Source organism: Equus quagga, chromosome 10 (genome assembly GCF_021613505.1).
Source record: "Equus quagga isolate Etosha38 chromosome 10, UCLA_HA_Equagga_1.0, whole genome shotgun sequence".
Lineage (NCBI taxonomy): Eukaryota > Metazoa > Chordata > Mammalia > Perissodactyla > Equidae > Equus > Equus quagga.
The window spans coordinates 111,057,928-111,069,135 of NC_060276.1; the positions used below are offsets into that span (position 1 = coordinate 111,057,928).

General features: G+C 40.9%; 1 protein-coding gene across 2 annotated transcripts in view; it reads right to left on the reverse strand.

The window, feature by feature from the left end:
- The window catches only part of ZRSR2 (zinc finger CCCH-type, RNA binding motif and serine/arginine rich 2), a 31,032-nt gene extending 24,543 nt beyond the window's left edge, over positions 1–6,489 (reverse strand). Inside the window, exons 1-3 of one of the 2 annotated variants that reach the window (XM_046673531.1) lie at positions 6,112–6,489; positions 5,631–5,710; positions 3,255–3,333 (exon numbers count right to left, since the gene is read on the reverse strand). In XM_046673531.1, the coding sequence (XP_046529487.1) occupies positions 3,255–3,333; positions 5,631–5,710; positions 6,112–6,152 (200 nt within the window). In that variant the 5' untranslated portion in view covers positions 6,153–6,489. The remainder of the gene's footprint in view (positions 1–3,254; positions 3,334–5,630; positions 5,711–6,111) is intronic. The other variant, XM_046673532.1, reaches the window with a different exon arrangement.
- Between the last annotated feature and the right edge of the window lie 4,719 nt (positions 6,490–11,208).

The window sequence follows — 11,208 nt, forward strand, 5'->3', positions numbered from 1 at the left end:
GGACAGAATCCTAATTCCCCTAACTGCCAGCTAACAAACACTGCTGGCCTAGTCACATTTACATGGACCGACCCTTTGCACTTTGTCACTTCTGTGACACTCCTGAGCCCCCGCACTCCTCCCTCCTTCTCGCTTTAAAAGGCCCAAATTGCCTCTGTACAAATTGGAATGGAGCTCAGCTCTTTCCCCTACTGTTAGCAGTTACAGAATAAAATCTGCTCTCATCACTTTAACTAATGTCCAGCTGTGTTTACCTCTGACGCCATACATCTGCTTTAAAGTAGTACCTAAAACCATACAGTATTTTCACATAATTTTCCTGCTTTTCAACAATAAAGTATTATGCAACTCATATAGGAATAAACAAAGATCAAAGGAACACAAAGATACGTGAATGTGATTTAAAAGAAGCTTCTCAAATAAATGGGAAAACAAAAAAAGAATCACTGTCCTATTTCAGGCTATCATCTTCATCATAAATCTATAATAAGAATATGCAGAGTTATGACAGCCCCTCCTATCTGCTAACACTGTGTTAAGCACTATACACTCACCACCACATTATTTTCCTCAGTTATAGGAGGTAGGTACTATGATTGATTTTATCCCCATATTTAAGGAAAGGAGATCGAAGCTTAGAGCAATTAAGCAACTTGAACACAGCTACTAAGTAGCAGGGCCAGGACTGGAACGCAGATCTGGCTGAATCCAACTCCATGTTCTCAATCACTACTACATTTGTGGAGGGGGAGGGGCGGAGTGCATTTTGATAATTCCCCTTATTTATGTGCTTAGATAGATAAATTAATTACAAGAAAAGAAGCAACATTTCTAGTGAACACACTAAATAGCTAGAGAATGTCTATAAAGTTTTTTCTCCTTTTAAAAAGTTTTTATTTTTTGAGGCCGGCCCCGGGGCCGAGTGGTTGAGTTCTCGCGCTCTGCTGCGGTGGCCCAGGGTCTTGTCAGTTCGAATCCTGGGCGCGGACATGGCACCGCTCATCAGGCCATGCTGGGGCGGCATCCTACATGCCACAACTAGAAGGACCCACAACTAGAAATACACAACTATATACCAGGGGACTTTGGGAGAAAAAGGAAAAAGTAAAATCTTTAAAAAGTTTTTATTTTTTATTGTGGCAAAATATACATACCATAAAACTTACCATTTTAACCATTTTTAAGCATGCAGTTGAGTAGCATTAAGCACATCCACATTACTGTGTGCCACTTTAAAAAAAAAAAAAAACCAAAAAACTATCCCATGAAAAATACTAAGAGAAAAACAGCAGAATATTTCTGTCATCTTGGGATGGGGGAGGCCTTTTAAGTCAGACACCAGAGGACAGCCCAGTGACACAGCGGTTAAGTTCACACATTCCGCTTGGCAGCCCGGGATTCGCCGGTTCAGATCCCGGGTACGGACATGGTACTGCTTGGCAAGCCATGCTGTGGCGGGCATCCCACACATAAAGTAGAGGAAGATGGGCATGGATGTTAGCTCAGGGCCAGTCTTCCTCAGCAAAAAGAGGAGGATTGGCAGCAGATGTTAGCTCAGGGCTAATCTTCCTCAAACAATAAAAAAATTTAAAAAGTCAGGCACCAAGGTCACATATCATGATGAAAGCTGACGATGTCAAAATCAAATTATGGTAAGTAATGCCATAAGCCAAGTTAGGACTGATGACAAATGAGAAAAACATACATCATCCACATGACAGATAAAGGATTAATATCCTTAATCAAGTAATAACATTGTTTACAACAAACTTAAAAAAATGTCTCCCAAAAGAGAAAGCTGCAAGAGTTAAGCAATCTACAAATAGGTAATAATATATATTAAAAAGGTATTCAACCTTACTAATTAAGAAATGTACATGTGAGGGGCCGGCCTCGTGGCGCAGCGGTTAAGTGCACATGTTCTACTTCAGTGGCCCGGGATTCGCTGGTTCGGATCCCAGGTGTGGACATGGCACTGCTTGGCACGCCATGCTGTGGTAGGCGTCCCACATATAAAGTAGAGGAAGATGGGCACGGATGTTAGCTCAGGGCCAGTCTTACTCAGCAAAAAGAGGAGGACTGGCGCAGTTAGCTCAGAGCTAGTCTTCCTCAAAAAAAAAAAAAAAAAAAGAAATGTACATTTGAAACAATGAAATGTAATTTTTCACTATAGGAATTTAAAAAATTGCTAATGCCTAGTGTGAGTGAAGGTATTGGGATATGGGTGCCTTGATCCACTGTTGGAGGGGCTGCAAACTGAGATGCCTTCTACCTGCCCATCTACATTTTACGTGTACTTATCCTTTGATCCCAACAATTTCATTTCTAGGCATTTTCCAAAGGAAGTAACAGGACAGTTACCAAGGATATACAGTCATGCGCCGCATAATAGTGTTGCAGTCAACGATGGGCAGCATATACCATAGTGGTCCCATAAGATTAGTACCATATAGCCTAGGTGTGCAGTAGGCTATACCATCTAGGTTTGTGTAAGTACACTCTATGATGTGCACACAACCACGAAATTGCCTAAAAATGCATTTCTCAGAACGTATCCCTATCATTAAGCAATGTATGACTGTATAATCAGGGATGCTCATTGCAACTTTTTGTATAATAGTAAAAAAACCTAAATGTAAATTAATAATAAACTAATAGCAATTAATAGTAAATAGTAAATAATAGTATGTAATAAGTGAATATTATTTAATAGTAAATAACCTGAATGTCCACCAGTAGAGAACTATAAATTATGAATAAAGAATAAATTATGCTACATCCATACAATGGATACTATGTTGCCATCGAAATGGCTGAATTAGATCTCTGCATCAACACTGAAATAAATGTCCTCTATATTTAGCAAAAAAAGCAATTTATAGAAAAATATGTATGAATATTATTCATGTGCAGTACATCTACATTTTCTTTCTTATGTTCTTAACAGTGGCTATTTTTGGGTGTGTTGAGTTTACTGAAGCCCTTTTGCTTTTTACACTTCTTAATTATTTGGATTTTTTTTTCAAAAACATTTACAAATTAGCAAAAACAGTGAAAAATACTTCCATTAAAAAGAAAAATGACAACATCTAGTTTTAGCCCGTCAGCTGGAGATTTAAATCATTTATCCAGGGTATTTTATAAGACCTATTTCGTACGAGGTTTTATAAAGAAGACCTGTGCTACTTAGTAAAGACTTAGAACACTCAAATAAAACAACTGGGTTCACAAGAAGGCTTTCAATTAGTGCTGACCTCTCCATCTCCGACTGCTTCTCCTCTTCCAGCTGTTCACGAAAAGCATCCTCTGCCTCCTCCTCCTCCTGTGCGAGTCCTGAGGGAATTTAAATGTTTTATTATATTAGCTGAGTAGTGCAAAACCTTGGTCAATAATCAGGAAAAAAACCAGATACAATCTTAAATCTTGACAATTATAGTATAAACCTGTTTTTAAAACTTTCTAATAACAAGGGCTCCAACCACCCAAATTTGGTACAATATGAGCAGCAAAAAGAACAATAATGGTAGTAGATAAGACATTAAATTTAAAAAATTAATTGATGGTTCCATTTTTTCAAATTTCTGTACTTTGGAACATTTTCAAAATAAAACATGGGAAAATAATTTACTATAATAACAACTCATATCTTCTCCTATTCAGAATTTAAATTTGAAAAAAAAAGGAGGAACACTGAAGTGATCTTAAGGAAATGTAACAGATCTCAGGCTTGAAGGAAAAAGATTTTGTGTCTATCACATATATTGAGTACAGGTCTAACCAATACCAGTCCTAGATAAGTACAATAATTTGCTTTTCTCAAGCAAGTAAACTTTATTATTTCAGCACCTGAAATTAAAATAGGCAAAAAAAAAAAAAATTAGGGTAAGTTATAACTCACATAGAATAATATCTAATTATTCAGATAATTAAATCATCTAATGTTTGTAAAGAGCCTTCCAGAGAACCTGGCACAGACTGACTGACTTACAGAGGGATGCCCATAGACTAGACACTGCCTGGACACAGCTGTTACTCAAAAACATTTGTTGCCTGACTGACTCAACCGCTCATCCTCCCTCAAACCAAGCTGACATGCTCTATGGCAGTGATCACTAACAGTTCTGGGCGTACCGTTTTCTCTACATGTGCAATCAAATACATGCAAGGATACATATTAAGTACAACATATCTAATTGTATTAAACATGTAACTATATACGGCATCATGCTAGTTTTGCAACTTGCTTTTTTTTTCCCTTTTATCCCTGATGCTTTATCCTGCCTCTAGTGGACCAGTTTTGAGCGAATAAAAAAGAGATGCTAACACAGGTTGCAGGTAAAACACAATGCTCTTTCCATCCTAAATATTCCAAGTATTGCTACTAAAATAATTACTTGGCAACTCCAATGGTAAATAAAACCTCTATGGCTATGTTTCTCAAGGCCCAAGGATCCTGGTTACTTGAGGCCATGGTCTATGGACTTCAAGAATTGCCTAGAATAATTTAATAAGCATATTCTGAGTAATCTGGATGGCAACCATTATTACCCAGTACTCCTGTGTGATTTCAGTGCTTCCATCTGCATTTACAACTACTATACAATTTTATAACTAAGTTAGTACTTCTTTCATTCTATTAAACAAGCAGGTTTAATATAAATGTTAGATTCTGCTATATGAAGGCCAATGACACCACGGCCAATACAGATGAAGATTCCACAGTATTTTAACAGAAAAAATCAGTAGTAAATAACCACAGGGCAATAGTAGTAATGGCATTTCCAAACTCCAATCAGCACAACATTCATGCTGTGAGCATCTGTTTCCCATCATCCCTAACATTACATTAATAGAGATTTGAATTTTACTGGATGTGTAATTTTACTTGGTTTTGCTATTTGTAAATACATTGTTTCACAGTTAAATGACAGTTTCCTAACTAGTTTTAGGCTCATATACATATATTTTCTTAATATATTTTTTTTCCTTTTTCTCCTCAAAGTCCCCAGGTACATAGTTGTGTATTTTTAGTTATGGGTCCTTCTAGTTGTGGCACGTGGGACGCCGCCTCAGCGTGGCCTGATGAGCGGTGCCATGTCCGCGCCCAGGATCCGAACCCGCGAAACCCTGGGCTGCCTAAGCGGAGCACACGAACTTAACCACTCGGCCACAGGGCCGGCCCCGGCTTATATATATTTAAATGACATATTAATAATTTGAGCCAACAATATATTTATCTATTGTTACTCAAGTTCGAGAAAAACTTGCAAAATGTCTGAAACCCTCGACTCTTGCTGGTTTTACAAAGAAAAATATTCACCGAATACTTACTATGGGGCAAGGGCTGTGCTAGCTGCTGTAATTCATGATGCCTGCACCGATAATATTAGATACTTTATAAATACTTAGTCATCATCAGTGGGTGATGATTCACCATGACTTTTTTCCCCTTCTTTAGTACGGTAACACTGTTTCTGACGTGGGTCTAAAACAACCTTACTTGAGAGGCAGTAGCTACAACAATTCTTTATGAGATATAGTACTTGGCTTCCTTCTGACACTGGGCCCTCAAGTTAGGACGGGAGTGGGGAAAGCAATTTCATACACAGAAAACACGATGAGTCCGTTACCCGAGTCTCTTAATCGAGCGAGTTCCTGCCGACGTTTCTTTCGTTTCTCCTTCTTGAGGGCGGCCCTGTACTTCCTGTGGCTGGAAAAACGAGACACACACGCTCCAGCGTCAGTGGTCGCACCTGCAGCGCTGCCTGAGCTCCCCTCTCCTCCGCGCCCAGTGACAGGAAATCGCTCGGGTGCTCAGCAGTGAAATCTTGCTTCCCGTGTTTTAACTACAGAACGTGCATTTACCACCACCTCGCCCTTCCACACCCAGACAGACGGCAAGTCTTCTGCATCTCGCCACCTGTTTCCCTCCTCGCCTCCATGGACGGCTGTGAGAGTCCGGGGCGCAGTCCTGGAAGGGCTCGAGCCGCCGCGGCAGCTGGCTTGCTTGGCCCAGCTCCTCTTTCCTTTCCGCCTGCACATCCTCCATGCCAAGCCTTGGCCCTCTCCGTTCCCTCTTCTCGCCAGGTCATCTCCCCCAACTCAGCTTACCTCAGTTTCCCCGGAAACATCATCTCCTCAGGCGCCGCCATCTTGCCGGCGCAGCCACGCCCCCAAGAGCCAGCCGGAAGAGGCAGACTTAAGGCAGCGCGCGGTGGCGCGCAGGCGTCGGTGCCGCGCAGCCTGTCGCCCGGGCGGGGAGCGTGCCTCGCCCATGGCGGATCAACGACGGAAGACGGGAGACTCCTGTAGGTGGCTAGTCTTCCAAAGCCCTGCGCAAATCAATGCCTCCTTCCCGAAAACTCCTCTGGGGCTCCTACCCCGCTCTGGAAGTAATCCTTCCCTCTAGCGTTTCCCCAGAGCTGTATCACTACCTCTCCCCACACCATAGTGCGGTGATTTGTGGCCAGGAGGTTAAAGTCACACTTCTCCCTCTTTTCTCTTCATCCGCCCACGAAGCCTCATCCCACAGGCAGCCGCTCGCCTGGCATCGCAGTCCGACTTCTCCAGGTTCCGCCTCAAAGCTCCTGACTCCGCCCCCTCCCATTCACACCTGCCGGCTCTGCAGGCAAAGCTAACTCCTGGGGTTGGCAAAGGTGCAACCTCTGCTCCCAAGGAATTTACAATCTAGAGGCCGAGGGCCATTACATAGATATAATATGGTACAGGCAACTAAGTTTACTTAACACAGTCCACCTGGGGATTCAGGAAGAGCTTTCTGATGCCTGAGTTGAGTTTTGAAGGCAGACGGCCTTTACCCAGGTGGAGAAGGGTGAGAATTGAGTTGCAGGTAAATCGGCATAAGCAAAGGCACGGAGAGGTGAAACAATGTGGAATCTGCCAGAACGACGAGAATTTGGGCCATCGAATTTAAAGGGCAATTCGAGAGTATCAAGGAATACAGAGGTAGAGGTGGGCTGGGAATAGGAGGGCCTAGTATGCCATGCTAAGAAGCTTTAATTACGTTCTGTAGGCAACAGGGAACCGTTGCAAGTTTTTAAATTGAGGCTTGTTGTGGAAATATTTGTGTTTTAGGTAAATTACTCTGGTTTGCAATATAAAAGATAAAGCTGGAATATTGAGACCTAGGTGAGAGGTGACATGGGATTAAACTGAGGCAATAAGAGTAGATATTGAGAAGGCAAAATCAGCCATGCTAATAATTAGACTGTGATGTACGCGTACAAGGCCAGGGACAAGACCAAGAAAAAAGGTTTCTGCCAAGGACACGTTGTATCTGCAAAATGATTAACCGCAGTGTTTTGAGTGATTGGATAACTTCCCTGCCCTAGCTTTGTTCCTCTCTCCTCCAAATCAAAATTAGTGAGATACCCAATTACTAAAGTCACCCTGCTTCCCCTAGTCCCTCCGTGGAATCATTCAGAAGCCCAAACTCGCATAAAGCCCTGCCCTACTCCCTCTTATAAAAACACTCGCAGTAACACACCTCCAAGTTGACCTGGTCCAGCTCAGTGCCTCGGTAATTAGGAACACAGACTTTGGAGGTGGATGGACTGGAAACTCAAGCCTTGACTCTTTGATCTTGAGTAAATTCCTCAGTGTCTAATCCTCAGTTTTCTCATCTGCGAAAATCAAGATAGTAATAATAGTTCCCAAATGCATGCTATATGTTGGCATAGTGCCTGGCAATCGTCAGTATCCCCAAAACGTTAGCTGTTATAACATCATCATCATCATATGTGTGAAAACTTCCAGACCCCCTTAAGTGGAGGTTTAGGTACTTGTCCTGCATGTGCTCCCAGCACAAGTATTTCACCTTTTATAACACCTATCACACTATATTGTACTTTGTTGCCTACACATGTCTGCTTCTTGCACTAAATCTTAAAACTCCTTTGGGGCCGGCCCAGTGGCATAGTGGGTAAGTTCACATGCTCAGCTTCTGCAGCCTGGGGTTCGTGGGTTTGGATCCTGGGCACAGACCTACACACTGCTCATCAAGCCACGCTGTGGTGGCATCCCACACACGAAATAGAGGAAGACTGGCACAGATGTTAGCTCAGTGACAATCTTCCTCAAGCAAAAAGAGGAAGATTGGCAACTGATGTTAGCTCAGGGCCAATTTTCCTCACCCCCCAAAAAAATCCCCTCCTTGATGGTGGAGACTTGGCAGTTATAGCCCCTAACTAGAGAATGCCCTACATGGCACAAAATGTGGCTGTGCAAATCACCAATTTTGCTGGTTTCCATGACCAGGACTTATACTGAGAATTGCTGCTATTCTGAAAGCGTCAGTGCTTGGGTTGCTGCACATTTCTTACGAATTAGACCTGACTTTCATGCCAGATCAATAGTAAGAATTTCTCCTAGGAAGATACTCCTAATTTAAAAAGAGTACAGATTTAGATTTTATTTTATCATCATTTAGAAATGAATGTAAATCTCCTTTTATAGGAGTTAGACATTTATCTTCCACAATTTACCACTGAATTCATTTTCATGAACAAGCTTCAGTTGCTCAAGTTAATTTCATTAAAGTTACTCTAAAAGCCAATTCCATTTCCAAACTATAGTTATCATCATTTGAGTTTGATAAGTCATAAGATAAAAATAAGGTATGTAAAAATTTACTACAAAGATACATTCTACTGATATTCTGATAAATAGAACAAAGTTATCTTTATTCTGCAACATAACATATATTTTCTATTTTTCTTGGTGCCTAAAATACAACATCTACTTATTCTTAATTATGTATACTTCAGTTCATCCCGCCCTCATGGGAAAATGCCTAAATTTTTATTTTTCATTGTCAGAAGAAAATAGCTGATTATCTTTAAAAAGTTAAAGAAAATATTTTACTTACATAAATAATGTAATAGGTAATGCTATTACTAAAGATGTCTTAGTTATTATAAAATGGCCAAAGAATAATCCATAAATGTATTTTTCTCTTATTGCAAGCATAAAGGGAGAGCAAGGAAAAAAAGTCTACTCTCTGAATGCCAGGTTGGGACTCTTTCAATTAATTTGTTTTTTTCTTGCTCTAGTAGGACAGTGGTACTAGGATTCATTAAATAGTCAAGGCAGAAATTCTCAGGAAAGAACATTTCATTTTTTGCCTACCATTAATTTCAGTATTAGTCACTAGATTTACTCAAGGACATCAAGTGAGGTCTCAAGTCCTCTCCAACCCTCATTGCTATGCCAAGGGCTTTATATATTTTCCACATTACAGTTATAACTTAAAATAGCAAGATAAAATACTTACGAATGCATATTAATATGAAAAATGCATACAAATCTACATTTGTACAACTGATTAAGTTTTCTTTGGAGGAAAGAATTATCCACTGATAATTCTTATAACTTGATTCTTTTGTCTAGTGATAAGCTCAAAGCAACACAACTGCTGGTGGTTTGAGAAGGAATGGTGGCAGGGTGAAAATCCCCACCCAGAACCCAAACCAAAGTACCATTTCTAAAGAGTGGTTGAATTCAAAAAGCAGGAATCAAAATATGCATAGGGACAAGTGTCGTAGTCCTGCCATTACAATATACCATAGACTGAGTGGCTTATAAACAACAGCAATTTATTTCTCACGGTTCTAGAGGCTGAGAAGTCCAAGATCAAGATGCTGGCTGATTCGATGTCTGATGAGTCCCTCCTTACTGGTTCAGAGATGGCTGTCTTCTTTCTGTGACCTCATATGGAGGAAGGGGTGAGAGAGCTCTCTGGGGTCTCTTTTAAAGGGCACTAACCCCATAATGAGGGCTCCACCCTCATGACCTAATCACCTCCCAAAGGCCCCACCTCCTAATACCATCACATTGGGGATTAGGTTTCAACATATGAATTTTGGAGGGACCATTCAACATGAATGCATTACTATTTATATGTTAAGTAGCCAGTATTGTTTATATGTACTAATTATATGGTAAAATTAGAGCCAATTTGCTTAAATGAACTATATCCATTTTTGATCAATAAAATTTTACATGAAAGAACTTAACCAAGAAAGCTGGATTAAAAAGACAATAAAATGTTAAGCAGAATAAACATCAAGTAAATAATATTGATTCTCCTAGTGACACAGAAAAATACCTCAAGTGATTACAATACCATAGTTTTGCTAATATCGCGCCAAAAGAATGTGTCTCCCCGTGAGCAAGGGAAAGACATCTTCCTAAACTTTTTTGAGGTGGATGCCTGGTTTTAGAATAGCCAACTTTACCCTGAGTCATGTAGCCCTGGGAAAGGAGAAAGAGGCTGGCAGCTTGCCCTGTTGGTGATGTCAGCAGATTGTACACTGGTTTGACAGAAAGAGGAGAGCTAAGGAGGGGCGGGTGGCTCTTTCCATTCCTGCTTCTCTAATAAGTAAATCCCTTATGAGTTTTCTAGTCACTTTCTCATCTACGTGGTAAAGGATGTCTCACTAATTTTACAGAATCTTACACACTCAAAAAAACTACTAGGAAGAAAAGTCACTCAACAAATATTAATATTGTGAAGAAGGGGCTTTATTATATTATTTAATGAAGATGAGCAGCAATTTCAATACAAAATTCTTTCTCAAGCCCTTTGACAGACCTCAAGCCTATTTTTTCCCTTCATGTTTAGGAAGGTACAAGTAAAACACTTCCGGAAGCATAACAGACAAGTTTCCTGCTAGGGTATATCAGTAACCAGGACATCTAAAGCACCCTTTTGGGGACCAAATGACTAAGACACAGAAGAAACCACACCCCCAAGGCAGTTTCCATAACCTCTGCAAAGAAGGTGACCAAGAATTTATCATGCAAATCAGGCCACGGCGGAGCGTGAAAGAGGGTGCTGTTAATACTTACACCAGAACACCAGGTGTTAGTAAAGCAGGGGTGGCAAACCGCAACACCCTACCCAGAGCTCCTTTGTTTCTCTAAGGTATAAGGGCAAGTCGGGCATTCCATACACTGGTTCTCACCCCAATTTGGAAGACTCGCTGCAATAGAATTTTGCACTAAGCGTTTGCAAGATGCCTAGGAGGGAAGCCTGTATGCCCTGGAAAATGCCTATCTTGTGTGTTTATCCCCCCCCCCCTTTTTTTTTGAGGAAGATTAGCCCTGAGCTAACATCTGCTGCCAATCCTCCTCTTTTTGCTGTGGAAGGCTGGCCCTGAGCTAACATCTGTGCCCATCTTCCTCTAC